Below are 17500 nucleotides of genomic sequence, written 5' to 3' on the forward strand. Positions count from 1 at the left end.
TTTTCATGAATTACATTCGGTTGATGGAAACGTGAAGAAGAGAGCAAGTGAAAGAAAGAGTGAGATAGATAGATAGATAAATAGAGAGAGAAAGAGAGAGAGAGAGAGAGAGACAGAGAGAGTTAGATAGAGTGGGAGGGTGGAAGCGAGCAAATGAAGTATATGCAAATAACGAGGGTGGAAATGAATGCACGCTGCTGCGGCAACGACAGTAGTAGGGAGGTGGTACTGGTACTACTGCTGGTGGTGCTACTGCTGATGCTGGTTGGTACTAGTTGGTAGTGGTAGAGGTGATGGAGAAGGTACGGAGGAAGGGGGGGGAGGGTGCGACTTCGCTAATGGGGCGGGTGCAATGCACGTTGAAGGGACCACCCGAAAATAATTCCGTCCTCTATCGCGACGAGAGAACCCCCCAGGGCTGCCCAATTATCGCGAAACTGCTCCTACCCACTACTTCGCGCTTCGGGCTTAAACAAACGAACGGTACACTCTTGTTCGCCAGAACAATCCGTCTTGCTCCTGCCATTTTACAGAACATTTAAAGAATCTTTGCGAAGAGACGACGACGACGACGACGACGACGACGACGACGACGACGACGACGACGACGATGACGACGACGATCGATCGATTTGTTCGAACTACGACGACCCTTCCTTCTTCCTCGACTTTGCTCTTATTTTTGTTTTCTCTTCTCTTTTCTTTTTTTCTTTTTTCTTTTTCTTGATTTCTTCTTCTAACATCTCAGCTTTTATTTACGATCGTAAGTGGCGATCGAATAGAGAACGTTCTTCTTCTCCTCCTTGCGTTTCCTCGCAGAAAGTGTTCACGATCGAGAAAAATGAGGGAAAAGAATGATGAGAAATGTTACTAAGGTTGAACTTTCCTAGACAGAAAATAATGGAGCAATGACTGTAATGTTTCTTAATACTTTGATTTCTTACCTTTCGATATTTTGATCGATCATTCATATAGATGTCATGATCGTTTGAATTATATTAATGTTATTTATTAATGAAATAATACGATAATATTATTTAACGAAGTGTAAGAATTTTAAATATGGTATACTCTATGGTAATTATGCAATTCTTATTTAATTGTAACGTTAAAATAGATTATTATTAATAATAATTTAGAGAAAAAAAATTAATAAAATTATATTAAAATTATGTATAAAAATTTTTAAAAATTATGCTAATTGCCGTGTCATTTAGATAGATTATTAAAATATTATTAAAATCGAAATTCCGTATGATAATTTTTTAAATCCAATCAACGTTTGAAATATTTTCAAATCATTTTCAATATATATATATATATATATATATTCTCTTATATATATATAAGAGAATTAAATGAATACGTACAATCTTCGTTTGGAAGTATTCATAGGTCTAGAGAAAATGGTGCTTCAAATACTTTCAAATTTTAATAGAAATGAATGCAAATGTATTCACATAATTAAATCTAATGAAAGATTTAAATAATTTTGTGGTCGAAAAGAAATTAAATACGTCAATTTGAATATAAATGATTTGATTCTTTTACAATGGCTAAGAAATTCTTTTATTATTTAAACATTTATAATCTAATCTAATGTATAAATTATTTTAAACAAATTTATATAAAAATATGTATACAATAGATATTAGTTAGTAGATGAGTATTTGAAAAAAAAAAAAAAAAAAAGAAGAAAATTCAATTTATATACATAATTATTTATAATTCATTTAATTCTTTCATTGATAAATAAAACGAAGATGACATTTAATTTACATTAATTCTAATGATTATTTCAATAATTATAAAAAGAAATAAAATCTGTAATATATGATTTTTATGAATTTGATAATTCTAATCGTAAACGTAATCGTTTATCAAAAGTGCAAAGAAAAAGTAAGTAATAATTGGAAATAAAAAAATAGAGAGAGAGAGAGAGAGAGAGATAAAGAAAGAGAAAGAGAGAGAAAAAGAGAGAGAGAGAGAGAGAGAGAGAGAGAAAGAGAGAGACAAAAAAAACTTCTTGACTTTTCAATTTTCTTTCTATCTTCGTTTATCCGATTCTTGGGGCTCACCGCGGTATTCGGCAAACGATCGATCGGCGGATATTCAAGGCGGAATCGAGTGGTAGTGTAAAACGGTTTTGCGGAAAGTTACGTACCGGCATCGAGAGAGAGAACGGCCATGCTATTCGCATAGCATATCGAAAGTAGTTCGGGGGGAACGTGTTCTGAAGGAATTCAAAGTTCAAGAGGGACTTTTCTTTTCTTTTCCACCTTCTCCTGTTTTTTTCTCTTGCCTCCTTTCTCCTTCTTCTTCTTCTTCTTCTTCTTCTTCTTCTTCTTCTTTTTTCTTTTTTCTCTTTTCTCTTTTCTCTTTTCTTTTGCCGAAAGGATCGGGTCCCCCTTCAGAATTCGACGTTCCGTAAAAGGATTTAGGCTTTCTCGTCAACAAAGTTTTTTTTTTCTCGCGGAGTTAAAACCGTCTTTAAATTAAGGAAAAAAAGAAGGGGGGAGGGAGGAAAAAGAAAACATAGAAGAAGAAGAGAAGGAGTAGGAGTAGGAGGAGGAAGAAGAAAAAAAATATAAAAAAAAAAAAATTTACGAGCAAAAAGAAAATAGAAGGAACATTAAGAAAGAAGAGAGAAACTTCGTTTTCGGGATCGAACGAAATCGTTTGAACCTCCCTCGATATTTCATTCGTAGCTGCTTCAGAAAAGAAGCGGCTTTACCGAACGCTCTTCAAAGTATTTCTCTTTTTTTTTTCTTTTCTTTTCTTTTTTTTTTTTTTTATTTTCTTCTTCAAGGAAAACAAGTTTTCCAAGAGCCGTGTTTTCCATGCGAAGTAGTACACGATAACGAGAAAAGAAGATAGAATCTTCCAACATTTTGAAAAATCCAGTAGAGAAGGGGAAGAAAAGAGAGAAAGAGAGAAAGAGAGAGAGAGAGAGAGAGAGAGAAAAATGCTCGTTGATTCGCGATACCTAGTAGTGTTGTTGCATACCTACTACACGATCGATCGAGCGAACGAGTTTCGTCTCCTCGATTATTCATTCGTGGATAAAATTTTAATTTACGATCTTAACGTACTTCCGAAGAATCCTACCATCGCGAGAAATTCGTTTGCTTTATGCGCTCTCAAGTTGGAACTTTCAGTTTGACCGTTAAGCTTCGCTTCAGGGGGGAAAATGATGAAACGAATGGGGAGGATTGCATAGAAGAGGGGTTGAATTCTCGAGGTTTCAAGTATAGAACGAGAAGGAACAAGATATATATATATATATATATATATATAAAGAGAAAGAGAGAAGGACATAGAACAACGAGGCTCGGCTTGTATTAAATCGGAAGATTGGAATTCTAATTAATGTTCCAGGATTATCGATAATGAGACGATGGTGGTAGAATGAATGAGAGGGTGACAAAGATGCTCGACAAAAACGACTTGTTCCTAGACCCCTTTTCTTCTACTTTTACAACTGTGAATGAAAATTCGACTCGCTAACCCCATCTCTTCGATGTAATTAGAAAGGAAGAAAGAAAGAAAGAAAGAAAGAAAGAAGAAAAGGAAAAAAGGAAAGAAAGATAAAGCGACGAAGTAATAACAAGATCTATAATAAAACTTTTTCGAGTATCGACTTGAATTTTGTTCAATAAATATAACCTTGGCTCTGATATATATATATATATATATATATATATATATATATATATATATATACTATCCTAGTACGTTTTGAAAAGTAGAAACGTTCTTTGAAATTATAGAAAAATACAAGGTTATATCTATTCGATTTGATCTATTCTCCCTGAGGGAATAAAAGCTGAGAAAATTGAATATATATATATATATATATATATATATATATATATCTTTTATTTATACATACATAGATAAGATTAATGAAATTATATAGATTGAATATAATTCTTTAAGAGAAAGAGAGAAAGATCAAGATATAAGATCCTTTTATATTTATATATACGCTTATAGATGTACATATCATCGTTATAAGTTCATCGTTTATATACATCATTACTTTTAAAAAATATACGTCGCGCGTATATATAACGTCGTTGTAAAAGAAAAGGGAAGGAAAAAAAAAAATCCGATAAAGGACACGTAGAAGCTTAAGGGAAGTCCTCGTGAATATACTCACGGCCAGTTCGCGGATTATCGTAGTATCGCTTTTTCTCACCCCTCTTCCAATCCTCTACCCCGGAATGCTTTGAAAGACGTCGTTGAAACTTCGAAGAAGGAGAATAAAGATAACGCGAGAAAAGGCTGTTCCCTCTCTCGCATCGTCCTTTCATCTTTTCTACGTCGACTATCCTTAAGTTTCAAAGAGTTAATTCGATGCGGTAAACGCCGGGAGATGAGAGTTTACAGTTAAATATCCTCTGGCATTTTCTTTCTTTCTTTCTTTCTTTCTTTCTTTCTTCTTCTTCTTCTTCTCTTTCTTTTTTTCCTTTTTTCTTCCTTTCCATGTTTTTTTTCTCTCTTCTTCCTGTCCCACCTCTTTTTCACGCTTTTATTGTCATTAGAGGGAGATAGAGAGAGAGAGAGAGAAAGTACATACATGTATGATATATATATATATATATATATATATGTATATATATATGTATATATATATTATACACCGTGTATAAGAACGTAGGTTATTCGCTCGCACGTTTACGTTTAACAAACCCTCTCTAACGTTACGGCACTTTTCTCTTTCAGGAAGGCGAGAGGGGATACTTGGAGGGACTAGCTTCAAGGTATGCAGACCTCTTCAGAACGCATTACGGAGATGTCCTGGAGCCGCTTGAGGAGTTACGCCGACGCGAAACAAATGCTTCCCCCAGAATGCCCAACACTCAGCTTACCACCAGTCATTCACAGCCCATTTACGTGCCTGGAAAATACTCGGTGAATAAATCCTTTCTCTTTCTCTCTCTCTTTCTCTCTCTCTCTCTCTTTCTCTTTCTCTTTCTCTTTCTTTTCCCGCCTCCCTCCTCTCTTTCTTTCTCCATGACTTCTCATCTTTTTCTTCGGAGAATTTTCTTTCTCGAAAAGAGAGAAAAAAAAAAGAAGATAAAAAGAAGAAGAAGAAGAAGAAGAAAAAAGAAAAAAATAAATAAAAGAGAATCATCTTACTTGTAAGATTAACCGAACGTGTATAGCAAGTAAAAGGATCGAGAATGTCCGTCGAGAGTAATTTTCCAAAGTGGCTTAAGAGGTTTATCAAGCGTGTAAACCACCATCGATCCCAAAGCTTAAATCGGTCATTGTTCGTAACCGTGAGACGTTCCAACGGCAACACCGTCAACGGCTAATCGAATTTCCAATCGCGAGAAATCGATTGCCGATTAAGGTCAAGCTCTTCTCGAAGACCCCCCGCGGGCGCGTCGACGTGGAAAATTAATAAGGAACTTCCTCCGTTCTATTCCGATAAGAGAAAGACCAAGGAGAATCATTCTCGATTAAAAGAGTACCAAGCTTTTTCATACTTCTTTTTCGTTTCCTTTTCTCCCTCTCTTTCTCTCTCTCTCTCTCTCTCGCTCTCTCTCTCTCTCTCTCTCTCTCTTTCTCTCTTGCCGTGAAAGAAAAATGAAATTTTTTTTCTTCCACGACGACGACAAATTGTTCTTCGTTTTCTAGGAGGAAAATTAAAAACTTTTCCTTTTTCTTCTTTACCTTTTACATTCTCTTTTCTTTTTTTGCTTCTGAAATAAAAATTTCAGGTAATAACGTAGGAACTTTATGAGAGATAGAAAAGGATAAAAACGTGGTTTCTATTTCTTTTTTATAGCCATCGAGTTGCCTCAGTGATAAGGAAGAAGATGAGATCTATGGCTTCGGTTACGGTGTCTTCAGTAGACAAATGCTTCAACATCGTCAACAAAAACTTGCACTTGCCACGCAGAATACGGCCGCCATGACACCGGCTGGACATCCGCAACCTTACCAAAGGTAAGTATTTTTTGTTTTTCTTTTTTCTTTTCTTTTCTTTTTCTTTTTCTTTTTACAGAAAAAAAAAGAAAAATAAAGAAATAAAGAAATTAAAAGATTTCTTTTCTTTTTTTCTTTTTTTTTTATTTCGTCACTAAGATACGTGAGAAAATTTATAAATCTCGAGGTAGAATGGGTCAATCGTGGACTAACATTAAGAGAATAAAGACGAGCGCAAATTGTCCGTTCTTACCAGTCATAACGCGCGTGATTATGCCGGAATCACGTTAATGTGAAATACCGAATACGTGCCGTTTCTACGTCTACAACAATTCAGCTCGTATATCCTTGCAACAAATATGTTACTGACGTTGACTCGTTCCACCATGAAAAAGAAAAACAAAAAAATGTAATTTGATATTTTAGTTGAATTTTTATTTCTATTAAAAATATCTCAATCGTATTGTCCATTTCTACTTTAACATATACTTCTATTTCTACATCTTCTACTTATTCCTCTTCTTCCTCTTCTTCTTCTTCTTCTTCTTTTTTCTCTTCTCTTTTACAGCTGTCTGAGCCCGAGATCAGCATTTTTCTACGAATTTCCACCTAATGGTAAGTAACAAATTTTATTTAATTTTACTAGTATACATTTGAGTTACACCGTATTCGCGATTATATTCAAATTATTTAATAAATTAAAAAGAAAAAGAAAAAAAAAAAAAAAAAACATAAAAGGAACAAAGGAAAAGAAAAAGAAATATTCGTCAGTTTGAAATTTATCTAATATATCGATCGAAGATAAAATTTATTACAAATATGCGTTATTACATTATACAACAATCGAATTTTGAATAACGAATATATTGAAGTAACGACAACATTGAGGAAATAAAATCGAGACGGAGAATATCGCTCTACGATTCTAAAATTTTCCAAGATATCGAGAAACACTTTAGATTCCATATTGGAAAGGCACTTGGTGTAACCAAAAGACGTAGTGGTGGGGAAACGTAGGACGTGAGTGGTGAGAGTATTCCGGTTGATACTTCATTTCTGTCGACTCCTTCCACCCATCTGGATGCCCATTCCGTACCGTACGTCGTCTGCTCTGGCTATGAATACATAATTGAGATCGAGACCTTTCTCGTAAGTACCACGTAGGAACGTATTCCTTCGAGATATCCTCGACACGATCTTCTATTCTTTCGATCCTTCTATTCTTTCAATACACCAAAATCTTTCTCCCCTATCTGAAATGGATCATATCAAAAAGTCTGATTTCTTATTAGCATCTCGTATCGTTTAAGAAATATTTGAAAATTTTTCAGATCGTTAAACGTATTTTCATCTTTTATCGGATATTCAACGATAACGATAAATATGTTAAATAAAAATTTCATATCGAATAATAATATATCTCAATTAGTCAATAGAAATATTTTTATGTGCAATCATTGTATTAGATTTTTCTTTTAATATATTTTACGATTCACAATGATTAGATTTTTTTTTTTTTTTTTTTTTTTTTTTTTTTTTTTTTTTTTAATATATTTTTAATAATTAATTAAAAGTTCATGGGAATTAATTAATTATAAATAATTTTTATAAACGATTTTCTATAATCACAATATGACGATATCAGTATACACGTACAAGTAGGAAAAATAATTTCAAAGATATATATCTAATCGATTGATAATATCTAAATTTTTTAATTTGTAACAGGAAATTTCTATACGTTAATATAGAATATATACGAATAAATAGAAAAATTCAAATATAATATATTAAATTAATTTTATAATATATAATATATATCGTAAAATTATTTGATTGTATAAAATAATTATTTATTCGTTAACAATTTGATCAAAATAATTAAACGTTTGATATTAATTAAATCGCATTGAAACGATCAAAAAAGTTGGTCGATATGAAACGTAATATCGATCAGTAGTAAAAGCAAGTTCGAATGTAATTTACGTGTTCGTGGTTAAATTATCGAATTACTGGAGGAAGGACAAGCATAAATTGTTGTCATACGACTAGCCAACAAGTCCGAGCGAGGTTGGCCAAGGTAAACTTCGTAAGGAAAGTTAAGCGCGTCTCCTGTTGGTATTCCTACTCCGATCGAGAGAGAAGCACGTTCATGCTGTGGTGGTTCTGAAATCCTCGTTGGAGTTAAAGGTACCTTCGAAATTCCAAGACCCACGTTCAAGGGAGGAGGATCTTAGCCAAAATAGACTGAGGTGTTGGGAGAATGCTCGTGACCAGCTTCGAATTTGGACTAGCAAGAAATGTTGGTATACTCGCTCTCTTTCTCTCTCTCTCCTCTCTCTATATCTATATATATATATATGTGTGTGTGTATGTGTGTATGTGTATACGTCTATCTCACTCTCTCTTTCTCTTTCTGTCTCATACTCCTTCCGCTTACCAAATCGGAGAACTAATCAGTTTGGCTATGGAAAGGAAGGCATGAGCTAAAGGAGATAGGGGAGATGGAGGGTCGGAGGATTGGGGAGGGTTAGAGGAGAAGGAAGGTAGGTTCGCATTTAACAGTAATTCCATGTAAGAGGCGCCAATGCCGGATTGCCGCAGCACTTAGCAGTTGTCGCGTACAATGGTGCGAGGGCGCAAGCACCCCAATTCCAAAACCGAGCGTGGATTTGCTAGGATGCGCAAACAGGGTTGCTTGGGTTGCTCGCTTAGCGAAGCGCGCCAACTGTTGGAGAGCAAACCTGTTTGTCTGGACTGGAATCTAACTAAGAGTTAGGTTTAGCAAGGACCGCTCAGATCGGAGAGTTGAATCGAAACGTGGGACGCAAGGAAGCTAAGGATGCTGACTGCCAAGGAACGAGCTGTTAAAACGAGCATCGCTTATCCTTGTCTCTTTCTCATTCCATCTTCTCATTCTACTACCATCCATCAGAGCCAACACCTTCCTAACGTAGTAGATTTAGTGGAAATGCCACGACAAATTTCTAATCAGAGTACGAGTTCTCTTAATGGCTCCTTGATATTCCTTTTACTTAATTAATCATTAATTAGAAAATCTATCTTTCTAAATTGGATCTGTCCGAGAAGTTTTACTTTTATCGATTCTCTTTTGTTTTACAATGAGACGCTAATAAATTGAAATGTGTCATTTAATTCATAAAAAAAAGGAAGAAGAGAGAGAGAGAGAGAGGGAGAGAGAGAGAGAGAGAAGAAAGGAAAATAGTAGGGGAAAGGAAATGTATAGATATTTCGTTGCAGTATATCATACAAAATTAAACATAGTATTGTTGCAAATGTGCATACATGTACTACATGATACTACGTATTATGTTTCGATGCATATATATATAGAGAGAGAGAGAGAGAGAAAGAGAAACTAACTGGACGAATTTTGAAGACAAGCCAATAATATCATCCCCTGTTATTCAATCCACGTATTTTCGAATAAAGCAAGTTAAATGTACGGGTTTCCCTGTAAACACTTCCTTTTTCATTCTTATCTCACAGTTGGAAGATTAAGCGAGAAAGTTCAAAAAGGATGGTTGGATAGAAACGGGAAGGTTTCCCCTTCGTTGGTATTTAATGCGTTCTTCCAGTGGTGCAAAGGCACGCAATAGGATCCGACAGAAGGAACGAGGGATTCACTGCGTCGCTTCGAAGACGTCCTCGAAAGGGAGGCTTTTTACAGGCACGAAGGTCGAACAGTCTCTCACAAAGGACAGGGGAGATTCGAACCGTAAAGCGAACGGTGATAGCAGATCGGAGGCCCGTTTGTATGGGGTGGAATCCAACGAGGGCGATGGCCTTATTCCCTCCTGTAATTGCATTTCGGTGCCGTTCTCTCTTGGTGTTTGCCGTGGTAGCATCAGGGTTGCGACGATCCTGCGTTTGTGTATACTATTTCAACGATGAGTAACGCCGACTCGGTGTCTCTCGCAAAATTTCGCACGATAGATGATAGATATGTGTACGTATTCTGTAAATACGTGTTTCTCTGTCTGTCTGTCTGTCCGTCTATCTGTCTGTCCGTTCGTCCGTCCGTCTGTCCATCTGTCCGTCTGCCTGTGTGTATGCGTGAATACACGGCGCGCGTTGTTATTTTTAAATCGCCAATAAACTTGCCAGTTCGTTGACTACGAAATTTTCACGTTCGACGCGCGCGTGATACCTTTGAATTTTTCACGTGTCACGCTTCTCCTCTCTTTCCATATACCTTTAACCCCCTGCTCCTTCCGCCTACCCCCTTCGCTCTTCCTTTTTTTCCATCCCTCTCCCCCATCATCCCATCCAAATTTATTCATTTAACATTTAGAACCATCCTGAAAAGTTCGTTTAAAATCGTTGACACGTGTCGAGTACGTGTGAGCGGTTATTGACTCTCGATATATCATATTTTATTGATTCCCATAAACAAAATGATTATTCCGCAAAATGTTCCTCGCCCATAGGTAAAGCAAATACAATATTAAATATATCAGTTCGAATAATTCATTAAATGTCGCGTGCGCGAGAGAAAGAGAGAGAGAGAGAGAGAAAGTAGGAGAAAAAGAAAAAAAGGAAAGAAGACGAAAAAAATAAAATAAGAATGTAACGAATGCAATTGTGGCTTATTCATTGACAGAAACGTTGTTTATCTTACATTGAAACATAAAATTTGTCGGAAATGTTAAATGGGTGGGTGGGGGAAGAGGGTCGGGAGAGCTTTATGCAAAAAGCATTCATTTCGAAGAAAATATATAGTCTCTTTATTTCCTCGTTTTGGCTTTTTTCTCGATTACCGTAGAAAATGGAGGGTATGTTTACTGCAACTGAATACCTATGGAAAAATATAGTGAAACTATCTATCACGGGGCTATACATTAACATTGGATCGTTTGTTTAAAACGAGATCGTGAAACCCCAAAAGAGAAACGTACGTAATCTTTTCTCCTTCCTTCTGCTATCCCATTTCTCTCTCTCTCTCTCTCTCTCTCTCTCTCTCTCTCTCTCTCTTTCTCTTTCGAATGTGCCGACACTAGTCTTTTTTAATGCAATCGTGGCCAACGCGACGCGTTAGATTGAATCTCGTTGCCGTACAAGAGATTGAATCACCAATGTTAACCGGTCTGGAAAATCAGTCACGAAAAATTGCATGTGTCACGACGATCAGAGTAACGTGATTTAACCGTCGACGATTCTCCTACGCTGTTTTATCGTGCTTTTAACTTGCCAACATCTCTCCACCTCGTCCGTTCTCTTTCGATTGATTACCGTGCTACGAATATCGATGAAAGATTCGATTTTGTCGTTAAAGATTTTCCAACGGTTTCATAGGGGATGGAAAAAGAAAGAGTGAGAAAAGAAAAAAAGAAAAGAGAGAAAGAGAAAAAGGAAGGAAGAGAAAAGGAAAGGAAGAAAAAAATCCAAAAAAAATTATTAGACCGCCCTCCGTCTTACTTCCACCTACCTCCCCACCACCATTAAGGACGTTCCTTCGGCGTGACCATGAAATCAATTTAAATTATTTCACAAGTACGATATATTCGTGGATCGGACTGATCAAAATTATTATTATAAATATTATTATTATTATTATTATTAGTATTATTATTATCATATCATCATGATAAAGAAAGAGAGGAAAAGAATAAGAGGTATAAGAAGAGTTATAGGAATATGATAGTGGAAGAGAAAGAGAGAGAGTGAGAAGCAGAAGGTCGGAGAGAGGGCAGGGCTCTTGAATCGGCGCGACACGCGCTGCGTTGTACTTCCGCCCTATGAACCCCATCACCGTCTGATACAAGTGCCGTGTATTTCTCGTTTCTCTTCTCTCACTCTAACTCACAGCATTCTCTACCTTTCTTGAATCCCTTTCTCACATCGGTTATTTCTCTCTCTCTCTCTCTCCCTCTCTCCCTCTCTCTCTTTCTCTCTCTTTCTATCTATCTATCTATCTCATCCTCGTTCCCTTAACATGCGCGATGAAAACGAAAGAAAAGGAGACGCAACCCTGTGTCTAAGTAACCCGTACAAGCATCCACGCTTCGTCGTCATGGTTACGTTACACCGACTAGCCACAGACGAGCGCGTTGTATGCCTCTTGTGAAAGCAAAGGCGTGACAAATAGGGAAGAATAGACAATGACGATACTCTACGGCCGGCGAAGCCTCTCAACGGGACTCTCAGCCCTTCGCGAGTTTGGCTGCGAAAAAGTGAAGAAAAGAATGGAAGAGAGATAGAAAATACGAGAGAAAAAGAGAGAATGAGACAGAGAGAAAGTGAGTGAGTGAGTTAAAGTGAGTGAGTAAGTGAGTGTGTATGTGATAGAGAAAGAGAAAAAGAGAGAGTGAGAGAGATTGTCTTTCTGTATGCAACGACCGGTTCGCTCACTGCATGACTTGGAGTCTGCCCAGCTTTACCTCCTCTTTTCTATCGACACCTATCCTCTTCTCTGTTCCTTTCTCATACCCTATCTACCTTCTCACCCCTCATATCTCACCCCTCTACGCCGTTTGTCTCTTATTGTCACCCACGAAAGACCTGCCTTCTTCTTAACCCTTCATAGACTGACGAGACGTTAAAGACTCGCTGAGATAAATTCCCCCATCTCCTTTCGTCTACTACTACTATTACTATTACTACTACTACTACTACTACTACTACTACTACTACTACTACTATTACTATTATTATTACTATTACTAATGTATCACTTTGATAATTTCGTTCATATTGAAATCAATTGTTTTTTTTTTTTTGTTATATCTCGTTCATAGAATCTTCTATAATATTGATAATTTATTAATATTTGTAAATGATAGATTTGTCAATGACATTTTTTTCATACATTTTAAATCATTATCCTAATTAGATCTTAATATTTTTCTAGAGAATCGAATTTTATTAAAATCATTGAAATTATTAAAAACGTTTATCTCAATAATATTTCAATTAATTAAATCGCTTCTGATAAATTGATTATATTTATTTTCCCTCTTAGATATTTTTCAACACGATGGATGTCTAATCGGATCTAATTATCGAATAGATTAAAGATCTTTTTCTCGTCATAAGAAAAAGTCCGGTCTCTCTTTTCTTTTGAACGATTGAACATTTTCATTACTCTGCGTCTCGTGGTATTAAAAAGGGATGAGAAAAGTTGCCCGAAGGCATTTCTCCCCGTAGAAAAATATCTCGAGAGAGTATCGCCGAATAGAAAGAGAAAGATGATAGCGACGGAATGCCAGGTTGTTCATTGGTCGCCTAGCGATATCCATTCGCTGCCAACAGTATCAAGAAGTAAGGGAGAGAAGTACGAGTGGTTAGGGTTCCGATAGGATATGCGAACGTGGAATGAGGGAAGTAAAGTGGATTTTAATATCGCTTATTTATTCATGCTTATGGCGGCAGCCCCACTTTCGACCTACGTGGATTTCAGTAATATCGACTTCGTCTCTCTCTCTCTCTCTCTCTCTCTCATACTTACACATATCTTTCAAACTATACATATAACAGTGTACATAGAATGTACTACGTATGTATTTTGCCAATAGAGACACAGTGAGCTCTCGACTCAACTTTCTCAAAAACCATCGTATATTTTCTGTCGTTTTTATTATTTTTTTCTTTAAAAAAAAAAAAAAAAAAAAGAAAAGAAGAAAAAAAATTTTCAGTCAAATTTTCTTATTTCTTCATACTTTTATACGCTTTTCCCTATACCGTAGATACTTGTAGTAACAATTTATATTCCAGACGAGATTCGATATATCGATAGACATGGCAAAAAGAGTGTAGTCGACGACTATAGACGTTCCGAATAAAAAAGATTTCTTATATATTTCAAATAACCTCGAAGAAAGTATCCTCGTTAGGTGTTTCGACCGGTCGAAAGATTATGACTTCCGTAGCTTTTATTTCCCCCCCCCCCCCCGCCGCCAGTAACTCCCAACGCCCCTTTCATCCCTATTTTCTCGGTACCACTACCAGCATCCTTTAAAAGAGCAATGGGGGAAAGGGAAAAAGAATGGTAGAGTGCGCTTCTGTCGTACTAGATAAAAGGAAAAGAAGTTTGAACTGTTAAGAACGACAACGGGCAAGCTTCGAAGTTGCGATTTTAGAGAGAAAGAGAAAAGAGGCGTAAAGTAGAAGAAGTAGAAGTAGAAGTGGTAGTAGAAGTAGTAGTAGAAGACGAATAAAAAAAGAAGAAGAAAACGAAAGATGAGAGTAAAGTGGGAGGGTAGTGTAGAGAAACGGGTGGATAAAAAGGGGTGAGGGGAGAAATCGCAGACTTTAATAACTTCGTTGCTTCGTGAAATTCTTCTCGCGTCGAGGTACAATGCGGAAAATCGAGAACACTCATGCCGCGGAAAAGGCGTACGGCGAAACTCTCGCCGTAATTTACGAGAGAACGTGCCAAGGTTTGGAAAGCGAGTAAATATCATCGCTCGTCTTTCCGCCGAGCGTCCAAGCGTCCACCCTTCGTCCGTCCCTTACCCTCCTCACCACCTCTTCCCGCTTTTGCTCGGTTTTCTTCTCCCTATGGTGGACCAGTTATAATCAAGGGTACTTTCAAGAAGGAGCAATTGAATTTGTCGGATGGTGTCCAAACTCTAACCTTTACTCCTTACGTTTACTCAAGCTTCGATTCAGTCATGAGATCTCTTTGTAGAAAGGCGGAATCCAAAAAATGAGAAGTTCGGAACGAAAAGAAATCATTTTTGTACTGGATACGAATTAAAGAAGTCGAGAAGCACGTACAGATAAGAGAAAAAGAGATAAAGAGAGAGAGGATATATATATATATATATATATATATATATATATATATATATATATATATACAGACATATAACTTTGAAGAGAAGAGACGCGACGATAAACGGATCGAAGAAAACGAATTCCATGAGCCTTTTATCGTGAACCATCCCTCTCTCATTCATCCACCCTCTCATCTTTCTGGACGAATTTAGAACCCTTCTTTTTTTTCCCTTCGCGAATTTGAAAAATTCGATGCACACGCGAAAGCAACGGGTGATTCCTTCGATCTCCCTTTTCCGATCGTTTCCTCTTTTTTCGTTCTCGCGACAATCCTAGATCTCCCTATTGCTTACCATTTTATCCATCATCCTTTCGTACATCCCTTCGTCTTTTTACCGGTTTAGAGACATCTCTCTTACTTCCTCTCTCCATCTCTCTTTCTCTCTCTCTCTCTCTTTCTTCTTATTTCTATTTCTCTCCCTCTTTTTAAAGAAAGTTATTGGATCCAGCACCATCCTCCTTTACCAATCGAGTTTATTTTTATTCCATACGATTCATTCGGTCGAACATGACTCGGTAGTTAAAGCTTCAGCAATATATATATATATATATATATATATATATATATATATATATATATCCGATATTACGAAACGACATTCCTTCTTACTCGCGGTCCCGCGAGGCTCTTATATTCTTTCCCTCGTATGGCTCGTTTCTATCTTACCCTTGGTGGCCTGCTTCCGCGTTATTTCTTTAGCTTATATCACCGTAGAAAGGATCCTCGCTTTGAGTAATAGCGACTTCCGCTGGATTCCCTACAACGAATTTCCTCGATTGCTTCCTCGAAAAAGTTTCCTCCCGAACATTTTCCACGGATTCCTCTTCTCTTTTTTTTTTTTTTTTTTTTCTTTTTTTTCCGGGTCATCCACGAAAATCGATAAATGTCTCCAATGGAAAAATAGATTTGATGGTCTTGCACTAGATGTCGATCTTGCACTTTCTTTAAATTCATTGTGACAGAAATAACGCAATGAGAATAGTTTGAAACAATGAATGAAAGTTCGACAATTCTCAAGCGAATAAACGTTTAAACATTTTTCGATCTATCTTCACTTTTTCTTTCTTTCTTTCTTTCTTTCTTTCTTTCTTTCTTTCTTTCTTTCTTTCTTTCTCTTTTTATCTTACACTATAAAAACTTTATATTTTATTCCTTTAAGCAAATTTTTTAATACAATTTTTCAAGGAAAAAAAATTTTTGTTTTTCCTTTAATTTTATATTTTATTATATAATAACGCTTTATAACATTTTATCGTTCAGTCGAATTTCCTCTCTAATCTCTATACTAATCATCTGTGCCGATAATCCCTCCCCCCCCTTGTCCCCCCCTTCCCGCAGTAGTTATACGAAGTAATAGAAATCAATAATGTAAAAGCTAAAGGATTGTTCGATTACATGAATATACATTTCCTTAATAAATTTCATTGAAATATAGGAGAATGGCTTTTGTATATAAAATCAAAATTATAATTATGTAATAAAGATTTTTCAAATAATTTATCATTAATTTTCTTAAAGCTTACAATAAAAATAATATGTTGTAATTAATTAATTTATATAATAAAATGCCATAAAGAACTTTCATTTGCCATATGTCTCGTTTAATCTCAATTCTAGTCGTTTAGTTCGGAACGATAATCCTACAGTTATATACCGATAGAAATCAATGAGTGAGAAACGAAAGGTTAATGTTTGTCCGATTATGCGTCTACATAAATCCTTAAAAATTCCATTCGTTTGTGCAATCCCGTTCGTCATGACGTCAAAAGAGAAACATATTAACTCATAGAAGATGAGAAACGTTAATTATTCCGAAGTTACGATCAATACGTACGAACGTTTTGTCGATGTTTCTTTGTGATAGAAAGCCATTCGAATGACCATCGATGACACCCAGCAGCACGTTATGCAAAGTGAATTATTCGCACAGCTCGAACGAATCATTTCGTCGATCATCGGGCAACCTGGAGCCGAGATAATTCGTTCCTGCTAGTGACCGCGTCTATAGGTAGGCAATTAGGTACCGTTGTTGTCCGTACTAATAAACGGATGCGTTGACACTAATACAATATACTGTCGTTGAAAGGGCGTGGGCGACTAACGGGCCCGCCTGAATTATCCGTTAATGGACAGCGATGTTGCGGTGAACCCCGATTTATTCGATTATTTGCGAGATTGGTGGTAGTGCTAGCTGGTGCACCGTAAATTGGGTATTCCGAAAGATTTCACGCATCGTCCGATAAATGGAGCAAGCACAACTTTCCTGTAACTTGTTTCGTGAATCGAATCGAATCGAATCGAATCGAATCGAATCGAATCGAATCGAATCGAATTGAGTCGAGTCAGGTAGAACATCATCTCGTTCGATAAGAGTTCATCTTAACTAAACTATTATTCTCTATCTTCTTCTCTGTTTATAGAGCAAGGACAAAACACTAGTAAGAAGAAGACTACATTTTCAAGGTTATTGAGAGGTTTGAAAACGCACAAGAAGGAGAAGCAAGGTCAAACGCAAGGATCTCCAAGACACGGTCGTGCGAGAATAGGAGTACCACAGAGAGTAAGTCTATTATACCATTAGTATAATATTATGTTCGTCATTATAATCATTAACGCATTATTATATTTATATTTATATTTATATAAAAGACGATCAAAATAATAGCCATTAATGTTGTTTTCGTATAAAACGGACGTACGATTTTAATTCTCTCTCTTTCTCTCTCACTCCCTCTCTCTCTCTCTCTCTCTCTCTCTCTC

The 17500-nt window shown here is 36.4% G+C and overlaps 1 protein-coding gene across 4 annotated transcripts in view; it reads left to right on the plus strand.

Annotated features, from left to right (window-relative positions):
- LOC118442344 (uncharacterized) overlaps nucleotides 1-17500 on the plus strand; it is a 219970-nt gene that overhangs the window by 181650 nt on the left and 20820 nt on the right. For all 4 annotated transcript variants that reach the window (XM_085661774.1, XM_085661773.1, XM_085661775.1 and 1 more), the window contains exons 3-6: nucleotides 4729-4917; nucleotides 5801-5961; nucleotides 6509-6555; nucleotides 17161-17300. In XM_085661774.1, the coding sequence (XP_085517900.1) occupies nucleotides 4729-4917; nucleotides 5801-5961; nucleotides 6509-6555; nucleotides 17161-17300 (537 nt within the window). The remainder of the gene's footprint in view (nucleotides 1-4728; nucleotides 4918-5800; nucleotides 5962-6508; nucleotides 6556-17160; nucleotides 17301-17500) is intronic.

This window comes from Vespa mandarinia, chromosome 16, assembly GCF_050613455.1.
Source record: "Vespa mandarinia isolate Hongniang chromosome 16, ASM5061345v1, whole genome shotgun sequence".
NCBI lineage: Eukaryota > Metazoa > Arthropoda > Insecta > Hymenoptera > Vespidae > Vespa > Vespa mandarinia.